This window comes from Geospiza fortis, unplaced genomic scaffold (genome assembly GCF_000277835.1).
Source record: "Geospiza fortis unplaced genomic scaffold, GeoFor_1.0 scaffold41, whole genome shotgun sequence".
Taxonomy (NCBI): Eukaryota; Metazoa; Chordata; class Aves; order Passeriformes; family Thraupidae; genus Geospiza; species Geospiza fortis.
Genome location: NW_005054299.1, coordinates 3,273,869 through 3,297,239, shown reverse-complemented (window position 1 = coordinate 3,297,239; position 23,371 = coordinate 3,273,869). Strand labels below are relative to the sequence as shown.

Sequence of the window (23,371 nt, the reverse complement as noted above, 5' to 3'; positions counted from 1 at the left end):
AAACCCCACCCACCCCCCCCAAAAAAAGAAGAAAAAATCCCAAAAACCAAACAAAACCAGTCCCGCCAAAATTCAGACCAACTCCAAAGCAAGGTGTCAGAAAGCAACTGTGAAGCAAGAGTACTCACTCTGTGCAGATTTTGTTCTGTTTGTAAAACTTGTGTCTTGATGCAAAGAGACGTGAAATATATTTAGCATTTTCAAGATCATCCTTTAAAAATGAGAAAAAAAATAGGAAAAAAAAGTCATTTATTTTGTTATTTTTACCAAGAAGTGACAAAAGCTTTTTAAAATGGAATCTGGCTCCCAAGAACACATCTAATGGTCTCAAGAGCACTGAAGGCATGGGATTACTGAAACCCAGTGGTGCACATTTACACACTGCCACTTCACTGCTAAGGCACAGTAGGGGGGGACTGCAGCAATAAAATGGCTCAAGCTTGCTGGTCCAGCTTCTGTACTGGCCTTGGTTCAGGGAGAAGTGGAGTGATTTTAAACAGCACAGAACAGCACCATGGCCCTCTGAGTTCCACTACGTGCACACATGGTAGCTCATGCCCAGTTTCTACTTATACTGCTGTATTTATGCCATTCTAAAAGCACTTCAGTTTTTTTGCAGACTTCCCAGCATAGGACATTTCAGGACGCTTGGAAGAAAACATAGAAATTAGTAGCTAAATGAAATTAATTTCTCTTTCTTCATAAAGTACAACAGGAATGTGAGGGGGGTGGTGTTATGCAAGTGAGCCTCTCTGGGAAAAAAGAATTTTAAAGGTTTATTTTTACATAAGTAGCTTTCATGATGACACTGATCAGATCTTTTTCTTACTGTGTGAAAGAGTACATTCTCTTCTTTGTTGATCAACTCTAGAACAATTGAAGACTTGTTATGAGCAATATTCCCAATGTCATTCCACCTGCAGAGTAAAAAAATGCATTGGAGTTTGCCAACACATACATTCAAACATTTCACAAACACAGTAAGAATCCTTTCGTCAACATCAGTCTCATTTTATGGGAAAGGTTTTCAGTAACTTTTTGGTGAAGAAACCTGGTCAGGAAAACAAGGAAATCAGGTTCTGATTTAAAGTGAAAGGATAGACAGCTCTTAACCCAAAGCAGCAGAGTTAAAAGCTCTCTTTAAAAGCACAAATGTGAAGACCCACAATAGAAGACACTTTGAAAACACAGTAGTGATAACCATTTTACTGAACTGTGGCATTTTGGAACTGATGGATTTTAGCGACATGTAACAGAATTATTTTGTTTTAAGTGTCATTCCTCCCCAAATGCTGTTTCCACCTTTCATGCAGTGCGAATTCTTGCTAAAGAAGGTTAAGTTGACAACATAGTTATGTAGGCTATGCATACCATGTTAATACTCTGGCCTTATGTTTGCAATCTTTTTTTTTCCCCAAGTAATTGTCAGGTTGCCCAAGATTTGAGTTATAATCTTCTTACAAATAGCTGACAGACATTTGCGTACATCGCATGCAATCCACGGGTATGGAAGGGACTTGTTTGTTCTGTTTGCAGCATGCATTCCTCTTCATGTCATGGCAGGATGCTTGCAGTGCATATTTCCAGAGAGTTAGAATCCCAGCACTAACTCTCATTTCTACATGTAAAGAAATTTCTTGCTTTTGTCACCTGGCCCAATTAAAGGATTATCTAATTTCTTCTCAAAATTTCGTATGCAAAACATCAATTACAGGGAAAAGGGAGCACTAACATTTTTTAAGCTGACTAATGAAAGCTCTTTTAAGGCAACCCTCCCCCCAGAATTCCAGCTGAAGTCTGATATAAGCCTTAGCTACTGACTGAAAATCAGTGCACCTCAAAACCCATAACTTTTAGGCTGCACAAAATTCCTACTCTAATCACAGGGATTAGTAAAAATCCACTTCAAGTAAACAGTAACAGTAATAAAAATACCCACTAGAAGAGTAGAAAAGAAGAGCAAAACTATCTTCCCTGGAACCATGGAGATTTCTAGCAACATTTTCATACAGAACAAACCCACAAAAGAAAGTTAATGGATAAGTCATTCTTATTAACCAAAATAAACTGCAGAAGAAACAATAGAGTGACACAGCCATGATTTTCAAAATCACAGAATAAGAAAGTTGAACATTTTTTAGTGGGGCACCTAAATGTGGCAACCAGATTTTCAGAAGTGTTGAGCTCCCAAGGCTGCCAGCTGTGAGGTTTAAGAGATTTGCATTCAGAAGCATCAAAGAAGAAGACATAAAGACAAGAGAAGAAAAGGGATCAAAGCCTTGTAAGCTAGAACAAGATACATGACAGGCTACTACAACTTTCTTGCCATCCAACTCATTCACAGACATCAGAAATTATCCTTTATCTCTCTTTGGGCCAGGAAACCAATCCTGAAAACAGCAAGGTTACTACTCCTTAGTTAGAGGACTGGCACTATTACAGTCACATATGTAAGGAAAAAATCCCACACATACAGCTCTGGATAATAATATAAAAGACACTAATTTTTACCTATAGATCACAGTTGTCCTTCCAATTCTGTTTTTTATGAAGATGCCCATGAAGAAAATACCAAGGTGTATGTCATTTCCATGGTTATCCTGCAGAGAAAGGATAATAAATTTAATTTAATAAATACTCTGGTCAATAGGTTTACAGAAATGCATGCTGAAGTACCAAAGAGAAGCCCTTCATTGTGGATGCATGACCAGTCTATATTTTGCAGCTTGACTGGACTCTGATTTTCATTATTTAAGAGCAGTTAGCACTTATGTGGATTCATTGTGCTGATTAGTGAGAACAGAAGAAGGATAAATGACCTCCAAGTTCTCCTCTCCCAAACACCATGCAGACCACAAACTGGCATTCACTGCATAATATCCACATGCCCTGTCTTTGTGATTGCAACTATCTAGAGCCTGTAGGAGTACCAAAAGCCATAGCTCTCTTTCACAGTCATGGTATTTCTCCAGACATCTGTTAAAACATGTACAGATTTCAGAACACCACACCTGGAGATGGAATCCCTCTCAAAAGCTCTACCCTTTACACTTCCTCCTTTAAGTTCTCCATGTAGAAATTCACAGCATGTCACCCCAAAAAGTACTTTCATCTCTATGCAGCTACATCCTCTACTGATTTTCAGTTGTTGGGTTAAATATTCAGCTGCACACACCACATAAAAACAATGTAATACCAGTAGACTCTAAGAAGTCCTATTGCTTTTGCACCTACCCATGTCTCCTTGCAGGCTCCTGTTTGAAAAACCATGTGCTCCTGATCTATTTTACAATCTGTTTTCTTAAAAAAGCCTTTTCCTTTTTTTCTTTTTTTTTGCTACAAAAGCTTAATACTGTTGACAAAGAGGTTTTGCTACGTTTATCAACAAGCAAGAACAGTTCCCCCTTAGCTGCATATATAGTAATTGATTCACACTTTAAAGTGGTAAACAGAAATCACACTAACACCATGAGTGTGGTTAGAAAGGATATGAGAGAAGTTAATGCACTATGCCTGCACACACTGTACAAACCATCAGGTGCCCCTGCATTTTAATAGACCAGGTTAGAGCTGTTCTCCTGGCCTTGCTGTGTTGATCCTCAGAAGGCAACGATGGAGTCTCTGCACCTGTTTAACTACTGAGTGCTAGGCCTTTTGCAAACAAACCATGGCTGGCAATTCATCCACAAGCTGAGAGTCAGCAGTTTAGTCTGATTAGAGGACAACACATTCTTCTGCCTTGTGCCACAGGGAGTTTTACAAGGCAAAAAGATTGGGAATAGTGGGAGAAAATGTATGTATTTGTTCACATACAAGTAATATATCTACGTGTGTGCATGTATACACACAAATACCTGCATGGAAAGAAAGACACATAATTGTAATAACATTTCCTACCTGGGAAGAAAGAGAAATCTTTTGTTTTCCCCTTTGAATGCAGTTCTGTTTGTGTCCACGGCCAGCATGCTGCTCCTTAATGCAAGGCTAACACCTTCCTGCCATTTTGCAGAGCACCCAGTCCACTGTTCATACTTACCTTACTGACACATGAAATAATATCTAATGACACTTCCAACACAGAAATCTGTTGCAGTAGTGTGCAGCATTATTCCAAATGAATTTGAGGAGAGCTTTCATTTCATTCATTGACAATAAACATTCCAAAATTTTTTTGGTAGGTTGAAAGTTTTTTGCCATTCAGCTCCTTCCCTCCAGGCTGATTCTGAGATTGGTGCCAAAGGATCAATTTTGACTTCAAAACAAGCAGGAAGTTTGTTTTGTTTGGTGTGCATTTGGGTTCGTTTTTAAATTCCAAGTTATCTTTAACTAGCAGGAAAACCACTCACAATCCACCACTCATGGTGTCTGGGTAGGTTAGCAAAAAGAAATGGGTCATGTTGGGAACAGTGGTGCTCAGTTTCTCAGCACAACTTTACCATGGCAGCATGTGCTCCATAAGGCCACACATCCAGACAACCAATGGAAGGATGGGACTTCCAGTGAACGGAAAGTGACTGCAAATGCAAAATAATCCCTGAAATTCCCCCTTATTAAAAAATGCATGGAGGACCTGTGTGCACATATAGGGAACTAAGGAAAAGTAAAGTTAATGCTTGGTAAGTAGTAACTTAGAAAGACATGAAAAGGTCTCCTTTTCCTATCGTGTTAAAGATGACTGGAGCTGATATTCATTTGCCCTGGCCACTCTCCCGTAGACAGCACATGAAAGAAAAACAAGGAGCATCTCTTATTCCCAAGAGAGCACACCTTAGAACATAGCAACCTCTTCTGTAACAAGGATTTTCATGGAAGAGAAGCAGCAATGTAGGCCTAAGCAATCCTCATGTTGCAACGTCCATTCAAACTACCAGCAGTCATTTCACCCTCTGAAGCAGTTAAACAAGTCCTGTCTCTTTTGGACAAACATGACTTGCATGCAGACCAAAGGTTGCTGCAGAGTGCTGCATCGTTTGATTCAGAGGTTCCTTTACAATATACACTGACATACCTTCACAGGGAAAATTTCCTGTCCAAACCCATCCAGACGTTCCACTTCATTGATGTACATTAGCTCAGCCTCTGCTGCTGTAATGCCACTGCAATACATTAACAAAAGGCAGTGAATAGTTCAATATTACACACACACACACAAAAATACTAGCAAAAAAAAAGTGAGTTTCACAAACCACTTGAGAAGACACTTTGGAAACACTGGCTAGAAACGCACAACACAAAAATAACTTTCAACATTAGGATCATTTTCAGCAAGGGGGGAAATTTTAGTAATGTCAGTAAGCTAAGGTACAAAGCACAGTTCAAATGACAGGAGGAACAAAAAGAACTGATCACATTACTCAGCTTCTTCCATATACATAAAATCTTCTCCAGGCTTTATTAAACCACCAGGCTGTGGATAGTTTTGGAGGGACAACTTGAACCATAGGGGTGTTAATCTGCCTGAATATTATACAAGGCCACTGGAGCTTCCTAAAATAACTTAAAAGGAAAGACCTACATTTTCAAGTTGGCTGTTAAAAACACAGGCACTAAATCCAAAAGTTGAACAGATTCTCTTTCATGAGAGAACAAACCAGCTGAAAACTTTTACACACGTGTCTACACACGCTCCTGTCATAGCTCAGGAATTCAAACAGATTTCAGTTCTCAAAAGCAGGTCAGAATAGATTGCAGGTTGCTCCAAAAAAAGCCACTATTAATTTTTCTCCTCTTTACTCCTCCTTACCACAGCTTACAAACAGAAATATAGGAACCAAATACCTGGGAGAAGGGACGTGGAATACGATCTACCTGCTGAAGTGAGAGGAAGTATTTGCTCTTTGTGTTGCAGAAATAGCACTATAGAGCACAGCAGGTGAGAAATCTTTGCTTTCAAGTCTGTGAGTTAACCAAGATCACACAAGCAGCCCATGGCAGGGAGAGAACAGAACCAGGCCTGTTCATGGCCAGCTTGGAAGCTATTCCTTTGGTTGCATCAAAGGCCCAGGCTTGCATTGAAACTCAAAACTGAGAATGGCCTTAGACTCAGAGATTGGTATTTGTCCTTTTACAACCAGTTTCTCTCATGTAATGGGGAATGCAGCATCTTTCACATAATATTCATATTGCATATGACATGTGGGCACTGCCATTTTTTCCCATACTTGCACTCTAGAGGTTTGAACACTTCACACTTCCACCACTGAAACACCCGGACAACATGAAAGACACTTGCTCACAAAGAAGGGTTTTTTTAGTGAAGCACTAATGCACACACTCCTGGCTCATTAACTGGTAACACTATACTGTGTCTTCTCCTTGAGACTTCAAACCCAATTCCTGTTATTTTCACTTCCATTAGACCGAGAGCATTTGTATCCCACTCCTCTTGAGAGAGGCCCTTGGATCACCACTGATCAAGTCACAGGGTCTTTCACATCAGGATTTAAATGAAATCAGAAAAAGAATGGAGTCTACTGCATAGGACCAGTAGGGTAACACCTGGTCATTAAACTTAAGGGTGTAAATGCTCGTTTATTTGGGATTAAGCTCCTCAGTAATTTTGTGTTTACAAGAGGCAGATAATCTTCTGTGATAGACTAATTAAAAATCCAGTGACACAAAGCATAATAGCAACATGAAGATAAGCTAGTTAAACACTGCCAGGAATGCATGGGGAGGCAGGGAAGTACTAGAATGATGATAAAAAAATTTTTTTTAAATAGCACAAACTTTATCATATCAAGCTCACCTGTGAGTTCGGTGCTCCTGAGCAACCTTCTGAGTCAGGTCCTCCAGAACAGCTTCATCCTGGGTCCAGTCCTGTAAGAACATGAAGCAGCATCAAAAACTAGTCAGCCGAAGAGAGAGAGGATAAAATGGCAGACAGAAATTATGAAAACAGACAGTTCAAGACTTGTAGTTACAGAGAGAGAACCTATCACTGACCTCATTGAAAATTCAAAACATGGGATGCTGAAAATATGTGAGAAGAACACAAAACTCTGATTATTTTTTTTTACCTTCTTTTGAGAGGGTAAAGAGATACTGTTAAAAATAGGGGTAATGTCCTTGTTCTTCCAAAATAGAGAACAGAATACAGAGTGCAGACCTTGTCCTGGATAAGTACTGAACAAATCCTTAAAAAATTTGGAAATCTACAAAATAATATATACCTTTTAAAAACAATATAATACACAGACCATGGAAAAATGGAAAATGAATTCATGAGTATTTTTTGAAAATGAAAAAAATGGAAAATGAATTAATGAGTATTTTTTGTCCTGCAACATACGGGTACTCCCTTCCTCATGTTAAAGGGATTGAGTTTTGCTACTTCTTTGAAGATGCATTAAAACCTACTTAATGCTTGCAACACACTTCTGAGCAGAAATTTTTATACTCTCCAAATTTAATAATGTGCGGTAGAAACAATTCTGAAATAATTGGGAGCAAGTTAATAAAGGAAGTCTACTCATAAATTCAAGGCCAAAAAAAGGAAGCTGAAAAACTTTCTTGCAAAACCTCAAAGTTCTTACTTTTATTGAAGAAGGCCTTAAGGCTGCATGTAATGCACTTAAATACACTGCCTCTTGCTCAATGGGGCCCTCCCCTCTGATATTTGCTTCTGCCACAAAAAAATGTGAAAGTGGTAGCGTGCTAATGAAAAATGGCATGGTACATGCCTATGCACAGCCACACACCTGTGGGGTGTACTGTGTACATAACTTTGTTCTTTTCACTGCTGAAGAAATGCCATTTGACACACATTGTAGCCTCACAAGATCAAACAGCACGAACGCAGCTGCCCCTCCCTCCTCCACAAGCTCACTTCACTAATGAATTTATAGCAATGCCCTCAGTGGAGGTTTTTTCTATGCCCCAAATTCACTCAAATCTCCCAAATTACTTAGGAACTCATTTGTATCTGCACCACTTAGCACTGTTACCAAACTTGCAGTGAAATACTTACTTTTAGGCTATCCATCCTCCCCAAAGAGTTAAGAGAAGTAGTTAAAGAAATGTCTAGAGAAATAGTTGATTTAAGACTAGGCTTCTGAAGGTGTAGGAAGCAGACACTCTGCTGATCTCCTTAAATTTAGCAACAGTTGCATGGATGAAAGGCAAAATACCACAAAGCGATGGAAAACATGCAAAGCAGAAGAGAGCTGACCACACCACCATGGAGGCGGCTGACACAAAAATAGAGGTTCTGAGATGGGCCCAAAGAGTAAATTGCAGAACCACAGAGAAATTAACCACCTGAAAACTCATCTAGAGAGCTAAAACCTCCCCTAATTTTTTTCTGAAGAGAAAAATAGTACCAGTATATCCCTGGCAGTGTTCAAGACCTGGCTGGATGGGGCATTGAGCAGCCTGGTCTAGTGGGAGGTGTCCCTCCTCACAGCACGGGACTTGAAACTCTTTGATCCTTAGGGTCCCTTCCGACCCAAACCACTCTACAATTCATTTTGTATTGAAAGAACTTTCAGAGGTTCATTTACAAAATGACTCCCTGACAACAACACTTTTCTCCATATATATTTTCAGCCATCTTCTTTCCCATTCAGGCTATCATGCATGACTTCATAAGCCATCAACTATACACAAGATCATCAATTACTTATTAATCTATAAGATGGCTAACCAAAGAAATTCTGCTCCATAGAGAAGATAACAGAAGTTTATTAGTGAAAGGTTAATACAGAAGCCACATTTTACATGTATATTCTACATAAAACATATTCAGATCTCTGCATTCCCATCTTCCTTCTGCTTTTTTCAGATTGTATTGAACTATTTAGTGGCTCAAAATTGCACTTTCACTTCAAGACGCCAGGCAGATGTCACCTTTTTGGACTTAAGATGAACTGTCCACTGCAGTTCCTGTCAAAGACCATGGGTAAGTGGGATGAAATGCTTCTCAAACCTTCAAATTACAGTGAGATGAATCATTCTCCCTCTACTGCTCCACTAATTGCAGAGGGAAACCAGATACCTTAACTTCCAGGCAGCTACACTCAGGGCATGGAAACCCCACCCTGCTTCCAGATATTCTTTCCAGTTGGAAAGAATTCCATAATCTTTTATATTTATGAAGATTACACTAAATACTCACGCTGATGGACTTGTTCATCTAAGACAAAGCCAGCCTTAGCTTCAACAAGCATTTGTTTTGGCTTTTTTCTTCTCTAACTCATACTCCCAGAGAATCTCAATGTCACAGACTGGAAGTGCTTGGCATTTGTCACAAAATTTCCAAAATCATTAGTGATCTAAGCTCCTTCCTTAAACATTCAAGTTATTTGCTAGTTTCCAGATGTAAACTGAATTTACAGCAAATGTTCCTTGGAGAATATTTTGAGAAGACCTGATTCAGGCTTCACTTGAGTGCAATAGTCAGCAGATGTAAATCCACATTTTCTTCAGGAGTGGCTGCATGGCTTGTTCTGTGACACGACATTTACTACACCAGCAGCCCTTACATCACCTTGATGTGCCATGTTGCTTGTTGCTAATACCACAGTACTGCTATTATACAGCTTCTAATACAGCTGCAAATCCTTTTTTGATTCAAAAATGTCTGTTCCTTTTGTGGGCACCAGTTCCTAGTAGAGGCTCAAGAGGAAGTGATAATGGGTTGACATTCCACAGCATAGAATAATTCAGCTGCAATCAAGTTTTGGGGAGAAAATTTTGCTTTCACTAGTCCAGTGCTGATGCTTTTACTTTGTTATCAACAAAGTCATCTCTGAGTCATGGAGAAATTATTCACAAAAGACCACAAAAGAGAGGGATAAGCAACTCACCATAGGAAACAAGACATATTCTCGGAGGAAGTCATGAGATTCAAACTGATTATAGTCTCCAAAATCCGCTGGAAAAAAAAAACAACACAATTACTCATTTTGGCACTTTCCACACATGTCAAGACCACACTCAACCTTTGCACAGATACTTAATTTCAAGTGGGCAAGTTCTCTCTGAAGCCACAGCCCAACACAAAGACTTTTGCTTGTATTTTAGCTTTTAACATGGAGGTCTGAAAATAACAGTGTTATTACCAGAGATCAAGTGACAGCCAACAAGTAATTTCTTTCTTTGATCCCTAATATAATGACTATTTGCAATGCTTAACCATCAGGAGTGCAAGAGCTTGTTTTTCGGTAGCCTTCTTAAAATCATCCCCCCATTAAAAAAATGCTGGCATCACTCAGCCTCCTTAAAAATTGAGCACACTTTTGCTTCTCTGCCATTTCCAATCCTGACCAGGCAAAAAAATAGAAAATTTAACCTAATTCTGCTACAATTCTACACAGTTGAATAAAAGATTAATTTTACAGTCTATAAAGGTTAAAAACCTCTAAAGGTTTAGGTTTAACCTAAAAAGGTTAAAGGTCAGTTTTATTAAAAATTGTCAATAGCCAGCATAGGAGAAGGTTTATCCTTCTGCAGCCAACCTAGCAGTGCAGGCACTGTGTTGGTTTAAATGACTGGCCCACACCTTTCTACTCACTTCTCTGCTTCTTCTACATCTCTCCAAAAGATACTCATCTCCATGCTTACATTCACTCATTTTTCAGGCTGAGGATTCTTGTCCAAATGTCCTTGAGACTGTGGAGTTTTGGAAATGCTTACTAAAGGCTAAACTACATTTTAAAACCCCAAACAATCCCTATATTTATCTATCTGTTAAATATACAACAGTTTATATCAAAAGAATATCTTGCCAGGAGGTTTTTATTTTATATTAATTGAACAGGATCAAACGCCATCTACAAAATTCTCATATTATAGGAGCTGGAAATCCCCACCATAAATCATTTTATCTAAACATTCTTTCAAAGCTACTAGACAATTTCACATATTGCAGGATGCCAAAAATGCAGTTTCATTTTGTTTCTACCTCACAGTTATGTTTTAACATAAACAGAAAGAAATCAAAATGGGCATGAAACAGAGTCTGCAAGTTTAAAATAAATAAGTATTTAAAATACCTTTGGTTGCATGACATGCAAAGGACAAAGGAAGTAATACAAGGTCAGGAACAGTAGGATTGGCTCACTCTCAAAATTAGGAAAAAGCTCCAAAACCAGTGAAACATATTCAGTATCTATTGAGACCTAACTTACACACTGGAAAATCTTCATTACCTAAATTAAAAGATTCATTATGGAATAATCTTATATACGTATTTCCCTTTATTAGACAAACATTTCAAGATTTGACAAGAAACATTTTCCCTTCAATTTTTAGCAAAGATTTAAGATTCAAACACAGCATTTCTACTGCTCTAAAAAATGACCATAAAAGCATTTCTCTCCATTGAACCTTTAATTGTCAAGAATCAGATCCTCGTGTTTGCCATTTATGTATATACTTCCCCCTTCCCACTCATCAGAGAGCATGCAGAGAACATCACTGCTGAAACTCTGCCTCAAGTTCCCAGTCAGCTGTGGATAGACTGAAACACACTTTATCCAAATACAGGGCTTCTTCTTCTGCACATACACATTTTATGATCCTACTTTTATTGATGTCCTTAGGAGTCTCAGAATAAAAATTGTATTGTAAGAAGTAGTTTATTATTAACTTATAACTCACATAACAATTATGGTCATGTGTTCTTTCATAATTCATATAGCACTATACAGCAAAATGAGATTTTAATTAAAGGTAAAATTAAAGCTGCTGCTGTGCTTTTTGATGCAATTTGCATTTGAAACCAGAGAACGTGAAGCAAATTCATTACTGCAAAGTACTCCGCGGTCAGGGCTGGAAGAACTGGTGTTTTGTTGAGATCTGCTTGCATGAATTTTAGAAATAGGAAAGTTGAGCACTGTGATGTGGTCCCTCATTCCCACCCTGAGGCTGAGTGTTTCATCCACAGCAGTCCACCCATGCACTTTGGAAACAATTGGAAACCCAGCTGCTCCGAGTAGGAGTCATACAGGGCCTCAGTGCCCAGCCAAGAGGAAGGACAAACCAAAAGAGCCAATCCTGAGCAGAGGCTATGGGGTCACATCATCCTACCTTGCACTGCCAGACCAGCCAGTCGAATCCCCTGCTCAAATGAGGATATCAATCGCCCATCAAGAACATCCTTTTTCACCTGTAGGTAATACTGATATCTACAAAAAAAAAAAAAAAAAAAGAGCACAAATGAGCACAAATTATAGTATCTATATGCTTGCACATTTCTTACAGGGAAAAAAAAGACTGTGGAAAGGAAGGAAAAAATCACCCCAAACAGGTCAGGCTGTTGAACAGCAGGTCTGTATGCAGCTTCAGAAGTTCCTCATTACCATAACAAAACAATATGATCCCTACCTGTGCAGTGCTTCCAGATGGGTGAAAGGGAAAATAAAAGGTTCTAGTTTGGGTTGCCCAGATCTCACAGAAGAGGGACATCTGTGAAGATTACCTCTTTTGTAAATTTTATAGAGACCATGCAATCCCCAATGCAAAAAGGGGCTTTTCCATGTTTCTTCTCTTGTTTTTGATCCATTGTCACCATTTTGATTGAAGAAATACAATTTTAGCCATACACTTTGGTCTGCTGATTTACCTTAAACTATGGCCCATTAAAAAGGTTTTTTAATCGGCATTTTTTATGTGTAAGGATGACTAAGACACACATCCCCAGCAAATACAGCTTCTAGCACAGTCCATGTGTGCACTCAGCCTCATGCTTCCAACCCCTGGGTACACCTGGGTGATCCAAATCAAGAACCTTAAAACCCAACAAATGGGCTTTTTGAGGCTGTGAGCAGACACAGCAGCACAGAGGTTACTGCACCCTTCAGCTGCATGCCTGCTCTCCCTCTGAAACTGAAAGTGGAGGGCATCCACTTAAAATGCTATGGATTTAAGAAATAATTGCTTGAGATAAACTGAGATAGAAAGAATTGATACACAAGCATGCCAGCCAGTCCCAGAGACTGCAAGCTCTGCAAGGCAGACAGTGAAGAGCAGTCAAAGTCTGCGGGCAGCAAACTCCTAACTGTGCTCAGCTACAACCACATCTGACCTTCCCTCTGAACCTCTTGACAGAGAAGCTGTTCTGGCCTTGCTTTAGAGTGTAGGTGACCTTCCCAGTCCCAGCAGATGGGAGAACCACTGCAACATCACCCACAGAACACAAACTGCACTGCCTTTAACTATGCTTGCAAGTGTTACTGTTTGTGTTGAGGCATAAGAAAAATATAATCTCATTTAAAATGCTCAGATTTGGCTTTCACACAGCCCAATAAAGATTAAAACTGATGGGGATTTTGAAATTTGATGGAGAGAAGCAGGCTGAAAAGCATATGGCTTCTCAGCCTGGGCCCTGTGCCTCAGCCCCAGGTTTCACACTTGCTTGGTCCAAGAGACAAATCAGCTTCTTTCCACTCCTTTGCAGTGACCAAATCCTAACTCTGAAAACATGCATGCTTTCATAGAAGCTTGACATAAGCTGCTTTATCAGCTATGCAGGTGAGCAAGTGTTTGATGAATTTGGTCTTTAAAACTTGTAATCCCAGAAGCAGCTATTTGGGTCCATGCTGCATATACACAAGGATTATGTATTCTAGTCTAACAAGGAGAGTAAAATCTGCATCTGCCATAAAAATAAGGTTATTGTTAAAACAAACACAGTGTTAAGAGGCTATGTGAGACTCAAACTAATGTCAAATCTTATAGTGACATCCCAGCAGTACAGAAGTCAAGAATGTCACCAGCTGTAGAGGAACCATGATTTCAACCACAGTGTACACACAACTACAGACAAATCACAGGAAGGATTACTTAGGTAAGCATCAACAAAATACAGTGCCAATGCAGTTACTGTAGTATCAAATATTATGACCTAGGCTTTCAAAAGAAACATTGCTGTCAGGTTTGAGTTGCCATTTCACTTGCCATAGGAATGTGATGAAAGCAAGGAGGAAACATTGCCTAGTGTTTGCCTTGGACAACGTGGAATTCTCAAGAGCTGTCTCCACAAACTTCCCCCAACACTGGTGTTAGAAATGTTAGGGCAAATAAAGAGCACACCCACTGTTACACACTCACACTCAGAGTTTCACACTCATTCACACAGTTACACATTCACAGACAGCTGACAGCACCCACAATCTGAGAAAGACGTCTATTTACAGGTCTTTCATGTGATCATCAGGAAGGAGTCACATTTAAAAATCTTATTAGGAATATTCTATAACATGGAATCATAGAATGGATTGGGCTGGAATGGACCAGCCCAACGTGGAATGGAATGGACCTTAAAGATTATCTAGTGAGCTTAGGATTTATTACATATTGTAGATTAGCATGCAGTAAGAGCTTAAGGGATGTACATAATTAGTGCTCTGACATTAACTAGTTATCTGTCAGGAAAAAAACCTCATGGAGAAAGTTGCCACTTCTCACAGGCAAACTCACTGATATGCAATCACTTGCTGTGGTTCTGGCACCTGTTTCAGTGGAATTGCCAAAATAATCTGAAGAAGATTGAGGCAGAAACCTGTGGTTGGTACCTGCTTCCCCTTTAACCCTGGACTGACAGTGACAAGTGACATCCACCTAGAGTCCCCTGACATATCTTTTCATGGTGTCCAAATAAAGCATGAACTGGGACGTCTGTCCCCAGGCATGGACTGGGGTGGCTAATTCCAGTGTCAGGGCAGAGGAGGAGGATACCCTGGAGTGGAGGAAGCTCCACTAGAAGGCTCTAATAACTCCACCAGCCACAGATTGATGGCTCAGCCATGCTGCAAAACTGTGGTCAGGCTCCCTGCCCAGCCAACAGAGAGGAGCAACTTGCCCAAATTCTGTCAGGGATTTGAGGCTCCTCCATCTGAAATTAAATTAAATGCTGTTATTATACCACTATGCTAACTGAGACTGCTCTTTGTTTGCTTGGATTGCAAAAGTAGATCTATAATTTGAGGGAAATCGAACATTTTAAAAATGTTTCAGCTATAGATTCACTGAGGAAAGTTGTTTCAGGACAGCAGATAAAAACATGCATTTCAGAAGCCTTCTATTAGGTGGTTTAGTTGGGAAAGCCTATGAAAAGTGGACAAAAAGAGAAGTTTGCAATCTGCACCCCCAAACAACAAAAGACAAAAAATTCAAAGTTAAGATTTACGAAGCTTTAATCACAAAGCCATTCTGGCATACCAGAGGAGTGCAGGGCAGCAGACACCACCACAGCTGAGTCAGCCTAGAGCTGAAATCTCTCACCTTCATTGCTCTCTTTGGGTTAAACTTTACTACCAGAGCCATTGTGTATTTAATATAATAAAGGCTACTGCAGTTTGCCAGCCTGTAGCTAATTCCAAGGGGAATGGGAGTGGACAACAAGTCTGAACAAAGCCATCATTATAAGGATATCATTTCCCACAACTCTATTTAGCCAATACACAAAACATTGGAAGCATATTTTCATGTATGGCATCAAAAAGCACATTTTTATAGAGTAAAGAAGCTGCAACTGGATGACTGTGAGGCAACATCTCAACTCCAGAATCTGTATTTTTACAAACTATACCCTTAAAGGAAAAAAAGCCCACCAAAACCCAATAGTATTAGTGAGCAGGAGATAAGGGTACTATTTTAAAATTTAATTGCAACACCCAGACTCAAACTCTGCTACAGCTGCATAAATGTAGGGAAACTCCATTTGCTCAAACATTTCTGCATGGACCTCCCCCACGACCAGGGTTCACATTTGCTCTCCTGTCACTTCAAAAAAGAATGTGGGTGTTTTTATGATGTCACTGAAGTCATTGCACCCTTCCATCACCACTGTTTACATGATGTAAAATCCCTGCTGCTGTTTGATACATGCAGAAAATACCTCAATTTCACTGACTTCTATTCTCAACAACCAACATTTCATATATCACAAGCCACAAAGAACCTGGCCTGACCAGCACAAGAAGTGAGGTTTTTGTAGCGAAATTAAAGGATGGCTTAAACAAGTAAGAATATGGGTTAGGTTTGCAGAGGAATTGCACTGCATCTTCAGGATTTTCTTACTACTGACTTCCACAAAGAACCACAAGGCAAATACTTCCTTACCTTAATCATTACTCACTATTATCAGATCTACTAGCCTTAGTAATCAAGCAGCTTCAAACTCTGCTAAGGAATGTAAAGAAACAGAACAAAAAATTCTTTTTGTCCCAGGGATTTACAATCTAAATGCATATTTTATACAAAAAGGTGACAGTATTGAGTTAATAAGGTTTAATATGGTTTGAATACTACAATGTGACCTGTCTGGATTTTTGTTATTTTTCACAGGTTTTACTTTCCTTCTCTGTACATCAAGGAGGGTTTGTACCTCCAATGCAGCAGGAAACACTTAAAAAGTTTCCTTTTTTTTTTTTATCAGTTTGTTTTATTTGGAAATTATGAGCTAGTATAAATACATCACAGTTTCAATACCAATAAATATTTACCTTGAGTGTATCTGAAAATAAACAAAGCACTACAAAATATGTATTAGTTACCCAAGAGGTACAACTCCTTTAGAATCGTTTCTAATGATGCTACTACTGGCATGACTAACTTTTTTATAACTCATTAGGTACCATTTTGGCACCAAGCCTATCTATTGGATAACTACATAGCTATGTAATTTAACTTCTCTGGAGGAAAAGAGAACTACTCTACCATTTCATACCTCCAAAAGAAGAAACCTTTAAGACTCAAAGGAGAAACAGATTGGTCCACCAGTGGTTTAGCTCAAGAACTTCAGCTCTTTTCCAACTTCAAAAAAAATTGCAATTAGAGTACAATACAACCTTCTAAAATTAGGAACACAATAAAAGTCTCATTGAGTCACAACAGTCCAAGTCAGCTCATTTGAGATTATCTTAGTATGGTAATATATTTCTGAGGACAGACGCTGCAATGTACACTTATGCAATAATGTACCCACAGGGGAAGCGGTTTCTCCAGAACAGAAGTCTTTTATCATTTACTAAAATTATTTTAAGCACCAGCTTTGATATGGATGTGTCTATTGTCCACCTGACACCTTAAAACCTGCCATGATTTTGGTTTTTATACTATTTAGCAACAGGACTCCATAGATACCTATATGCTACATTTGAAATAGAAGCCCATTTTTTATTTTGAGGATATATTTTCTCAGCCTTTGAGATAGAAGAGCCAATGACTTGGCTATTCAGCGCAACCGAAGAAACTCCCCAATAACAACTGAAAAGTGATTTCTATTTATTTATTACATGTTTAAGAGAATCGTATTACTACTTAACCCTTACTGGTAGCTTTTCTGAGAAAAACAAGCTTCAATGTATTAATGATCATTAGCCTAATTTCATAGAATATCTGAGGTTGGTGAAGTTACTCATGTAAACTTGGGCAGGAATCCAAGGCAGATTTGGGAGATCTAAGGTTTTGTTCCCAAGTCTCAATCCAGAGTACTACTTACTGGATGCTGCTTATTTCATGTCGATCATTCTGCAACAAATCTGACTTGCAAACTTGGACTGGATTTTATATGGTAAGGAAGGCAGACAGGCAGACAAGACTGGTCTTTTCAAATGCAACACCAGTATATTGGCAAAGATGGTGTGTTATGATTTCTGAGCCTGAGCATGCTGAAACACATTTTGGAGGCAAGGATTCAATCAGCACATCTTAATCTAAAGGCACTTAAAAAAAAAAAAAATAGAGACACATAGATCCATGATGTCATTTTCAGTAACAGAGCTAATGCCTCGTCTTTGCCACTTTAAAAACTTAGATGGCGTTGATAAACACCATCTCTAGTTCACTCCTTTGGAATTTCATCAACTTCTCTCCCAGCAAAAGTCTGGTGTTTCACAGTCCTAGACAACAGCCATTTACCTGGGATTTGTGTTAGAATATAAAAAGCAATGACAGTGTTTCCACTAATAGAAGGGTAATATTTTTGGAAGGCTACTGTTGAGAATGACTCTACCACACCCTGTCACAGACCTTCAGGAAGATCAGCAGACCTGCCAGAAAAAGAGAGCAAAGGAGACGAAAGAGCTTTTGTCACACATGCAGGAGGAAATTCCTTCAGAAGCTCAAACTGTCAATGCCAGTAGTAAAAACAGTCATAACATCTTCCAGGGTAAGAGCTCTTTGATCATAGCAACCTTAGAGGGTAGGTCAAGGCTAGCTTCAGGTAACTGAGAAATGACTCTGTTCAAAAGCAGCATCCAACTGCCTCCATCCTGGCTTCCTCCAGCAGCTGGATGGAAAACATGACAGCCACTAAAACCAAAATAAATCATGGAAAGATTTGTGTCATTCCCCTTCCTAGTGAAACAGAACAATGCTGGGATAGCATCATATTCACACATTTTACTGAAAAAAAGGAGAACTGATCAAAACACAGTTCCTATCACCTACTTCCAGATCACTCAATGGCTCTCTTTAAAAGCAACACATTATAATTGAAGGGGAAAAGAGGGGATTTGGCTACAACAGACTAACTTCACAGTGATGGCCACTTTCCATTTATTATGATGTGCAGGTTGTGAGATAAGGACAAATGATGCAGAGCCTGGATGCCTGGCTTGATGGTGAGCTGCACTGGGGCACACAGTGAAAAGCCAGCTACCACAGCTGACCAGTGAGGTTCCTACCAAAGGCCAGTGCCTTCCAAAGCTTGAGGGCCAGCTCCACAGTCAGCTCCTGGCTAAGGATACTAGAACAGGAAAACCTTTGCACCGGTGAAGACAGCATGATGAGAATTGTGCATTGCTTAGCTGTTTACCACCTCCATTTCAACAGCTTAATACTGAAAGGTTGTTCAGTTGCATGCATTCCCCAAAAGACAATTAAAATTCCAAATCTCCACCTCCTCCAGTTCTTTACACAGCTGGCACATGATTTCAGAAGTAAATGCAAAGTGTTTTAAGAGCAATACGGTTTTTATTTTGGCATGAATTAGTCAATAATGCCAAATTTCTGCAGAAAAATAGAGCTTAAAGAAAAGTATGTTTGTATTACAAATGGACATTGACTGTTTAGGAAAGTAACACAGGCCTGTAACCTGTCCCATATGAGCAGTACATGCTCCCAGTGTAGCCTGATATCAAACTGCTGTGGCTCTCTGCTGCCCAGAGTTCAAGGGACAGCCAGCAAAGCCCTCAGCAATGAGCCAGGGCACAACAGCGTCACACTCTGCATTCTCACTGGCAGCAGGAGAGGGAGCACGCACAGGAAAGAAATGCTCTGCCCGTGGTTTTCTTTTCCTGCCATTTCTGATGGGCCACAAGCACAGACATGCAGCAGGCCCTGTGCAGCCTGCAGACGTGACACGAGCTTTCCAAAACACGCACTCCTTCCATGAGACGCTTATGCACCAGATGCAGCTCCACAGTATCCACCAATTTCTCTACATTTAAACAGAACCCCCCCAACCACAACAGGTCCATCCTCTGTACCTGTACGTTTTTTTAAGAGCATATTATGCATTTTGCATACTCCAAGTTCAAATAAACCCACAGGCACAAAGTGAAACTTTAAATAAAAAGGCCAGTAATGGCATGCTTTTGCAAGAAAGGAAGGCATGCCACAACCTGATCTTGATTTTCTGCTCTTGAACTATTGAATTAATTATAACAAATTACAGGGAGCCCCACTACAATTTATAAGCACAATAAACTCCCTTACAACCACCTATAATTTTATCAGAGTTAATCCAAATACCTAAAGAATTATACAGCACAAAACTTCGACATGCCTTTTAGAGTAAAAAAAAAACACCAGGGAAGCCATATTCTCTTGTCTTTGGAACCTTTTCATTTAGAAAAGGCTACATTTGGTCTCTGCAAATTGGAGTCAACTGGAATCCAGCAAACCCTGGCGACACCATCATAGAATTCATCTTTATAAAAACTGGAGTGGTGTTGCAAAAGTAAAGCAAAGCAAAATCATATAATGCAAAAAAATCTGTATTTTAGCATTCTAACTGGAAAAAAAAAACAACAAAACAACCCAAAATGTTCAATGCAAGTATAAATATTACATAGAGACACTAGAATAAAAAAATTGAGAGCAAAGAGTTTGTTATCCACATCTTTGAAAAAAGCCATGTATCCATTTGGTTTGGGTTTTAAACACATGCTAAAAGTGTTATTGTTCAGTCTATCATTCAGCCCAGGCTTGAAAACATGCTCAGCTATGTGCTCATACCTCCTGAACTGAGTAGAGCACTTGCATTTGGCTACAGAGATCCAAAGGTTACAGCTCAGGAAACTATTTTTTTTTTAGCTTCACATTCTTTTTTGATCACAGAAAGAAAAAAAAAAAAAGGTAGGACTGAGTCTGGTAGGTGAATTACAGCAATGCCACACATCACTTTTCACAACATGGTTGGGTTTTGTTGAGTGCAAACCCACAATATCTCCCACAACTGCTGCCTCCACCTTCACCTTCCTCCCAACACAATCTTCCCTGTTCCCATACAGGGTCCCAGGGCTCTTCCTCCCCAGCCTGAGCTGCATGTCCCAGAGGCAGCTACTGCTTTGATGCAGGATTTTGGATAATAAACCAATTCTCCCAGGTGTCAGGCACCTGTCCTTTGGTGCCTGACACACAGCATGGGGTCCAGCTGAGAACAGGAGCTACAACCCCACATAGGCCCCACCTACATACAGGTGCTCACTAAGGCGCCGTGGCATGCAGCCTGTGTGTCACTGCCCTCTTGGTTAGTCACATCTTCATAACAGCAGGTCCCACACACACAGCAACTCATACCCCCAGATCTCCAGATGGAATAAATCCAAAAAAATCCTGAAATGGCAGCTGCAAAGATTCATCCTCACAAAGATGCAAAAGTGCAAAGATAAGTCGTAGCTATGTAGGCTGAAGAGTGCTTAACCTCCTGGGGAAGAGGAGCACAAAAAAACCCTGTTGGTCTTTCCTGAACTGGAACTAGATTTTGGCAAAAATGAGATTAGGCCCCAAAAAGTTAATAATAGCTCATATTTACTTCCTTTATTTGTATGTGTTGACTCAGTTCAAAATATGCTTCTCCCTGCCCTGAAAAACAAGGCAGCTAACCCTCAAGCTGTATCTACTGTGGGAAAAGGTGGTTTAAGCTACATATGGAAGCAATATGAGTCAACAGTTTGAAAATTCTCCTGGTAGCCAGCCAGGTTAATGGCCAAGCAGGTTAGAATATCATGCTAAAAAAATGTGGTGAGTTAACTAGAACAAATGTATACTCAAGCTCATACTATGCAATACTGAAAATAAATAGATAACTTTTTTTTTAAGTGGTGCTTAAGTACAGACATAACTATTCTTTGGACCCGAAACAAACGTGAAGAGTTCTCATTGCTTCATTCTCTTCCCCACATTGTGTCAGTTGTAACAATAAAATATAATGTATATACCCCATAAGCCCCATTTTATTTTTCAATATATATTTTAAAGATTCTCCATCCATATCGCTCTAAACTTTGGAATTACTCAAGTCCACCATGTTTGTCTGGCTAGATGTAATGTGTTCTGCTGTGCACTGATGCAAAAGCTGAACGGCGTGAGCACACATACCCATGAACAACTGGCATGCCTATGTAAGTATCCAGAAGCACATCACAAAATAATTGCTTTGTGGGTGCAGAGCAGCATGCAAGTGTATTCAGGTGTTACTTTATTCAAAGAGCAAGTGAACACGTTCAGACTTACAGAAGAATGTGTGCTTAGCCTGAACTTAACAAAACAAACAGAAAAAAAGGCTCTGGTGAGCCTGCAGTGAAACCTTGTTCATGAATTTATAGAGCTTATTTACAAAACCCTATCAATGAAACCTTTATGTAGCGTCCCAAACTCACATAATCAATGTCTGAGAAAGCTCTACTGATTTAATGGAATTTTACCTGGTGTGGAGTTAAAATCCAGTCCATTGCCTACTGCCTTTTACAGTAATCTGTCCTGGCAAAAAGAAAACGCTGCTTGAAATGTGACACAATGAAGTTGCTGCCTATCTATAGGTCGTCAGTACAACACCTTATATTCCTGTGAAAAGATTGTTGGAACATCTACATTAGCATCACTGCCAGCAGAAAACAGGAAAACTCAGGTTGCTTCCACCTCCCAGACACCCCAGTGACCCTAGTGTTTCCAAAGGAATAATTGAAAACAGTCACCCCACACCTCAGTAAATCATGCAACCAAACCTTGGCCCAGGAAGTTGTAACATCCCAGTAAATGCAATCCTGCAAAAGTGAGCACAGCTCTGATAACGACGGGATGTTGCCAGGGAAATATGTGAATCAGTGCCCTGTTGGGTGGGTAAAATAGATCCATTTCATGAAATGAATAATTATTCTTTGTAAAAGCTTCAAAAACAGCTGAAGATATCAAGTGCAAAAGCAGCTGCCAAAGATAAAACAGTGAACCAATAAACATCTCACTGCACAGGAATCTGCCATCTTCCGACACTGAGATTTCTGCCAAATTCTTGTTGAGATTCTCAGCTGTATAAGGGCCTCCACACAAATGCTTCTTTTAAACACATTTGGAGACTTGAGGGTTGCACTGACATCCAATTGCAGATCCTTTAGTGCTACACCCTGCCAGCAAGGCAAAAAAAAATTAAAATTATTCAGATCACTGAAAAAGGTAAGTTTAGAACTAAGTTTTCATGATCTGTGTCTCAGCTACAAGAGAAGGGAAAAAGTTTGCTCCAGCCTGCAGTACAAACTTCAACATTGAATAAATTTAATTAAGACTGGCAGTGCTACCATAACCAAGATTTCCATTGCCTATTGAATTCTCAAAACTTAAAAAGCTGATAGAAATTCCAATCAAAACCCACATATCTGTTTTCTCTCATGCTGCTGCTCATAGTGGCTTGACCCTCTACCTGATGCTGTAGAAAAAATTCAGACATCTATCTGGGACTTCTATTTAGAAGACCAATGATCCACAGTTCCCTTTCCAAAACACACAGTAGGAAAGAGAAAATGAATCACCCGCAGAAAGTGATGCACAACAGAGGAATCCTGAATCATGCTGTGGAAGTGCCCATTTCTTCTCACTGATTACACAGGAAGTCTAGAGCAACCCTCACTCTGTAAGGCTTTATCAGGAGTAGCAACATGACTGAGGGCAGGAGTGGTGTGTGCCACAAAGAGTTTAAGGAGTACATCTCCTAGCAGTCTGCACTTCACTGAGGAGAAACTGCTAAGTCCTTGTTACTGCATCATGTGGAAGACAGAGAGGAGAGTACCAGCCCCAGGTAATGCAGTCATCTGTCCAAACCAGTGCCTTAAACTACCCTGGCAGACAAGTCCGAAGCACATTCAGTGTGTGAGGTGCACCAGAACACCCAACCCATGCACAGCGCTCCCCAATGGGTGGGAAACCT

At 39.7% G+C, this 23,371-nt stretch overlaps 1 protein-coding gene across 1 annotated transcript in view; it reads right to left on the bottom strand.

The window, feature by feature from the left end:
* Positions 1-23,371, bottom strand: part of PTPN14 (protein tyrosine phosphatase non-receptor type 14) — a 107,656-nt gene that overhangs the window by 26,245 nt on the left and 58,040 nt on the right. The window contains 7 exon segments of the mRNA XM_005416158.2: positions 129-211; positions 830-917; positions 2,512-2,600; positions 5,009-5,096; positions 6,749-6,819; positions 9,807-9,874; positions 12,031-12,128. Coding sequence (XP_005416215.2) covers positions 129-211; positions 830-917; positions 2,512-2,600; positions 5,009-5,096; positions 6,749-6,819; positions 9,807-9,874; positions 12,031-12,128 — 585 coding nt within the window.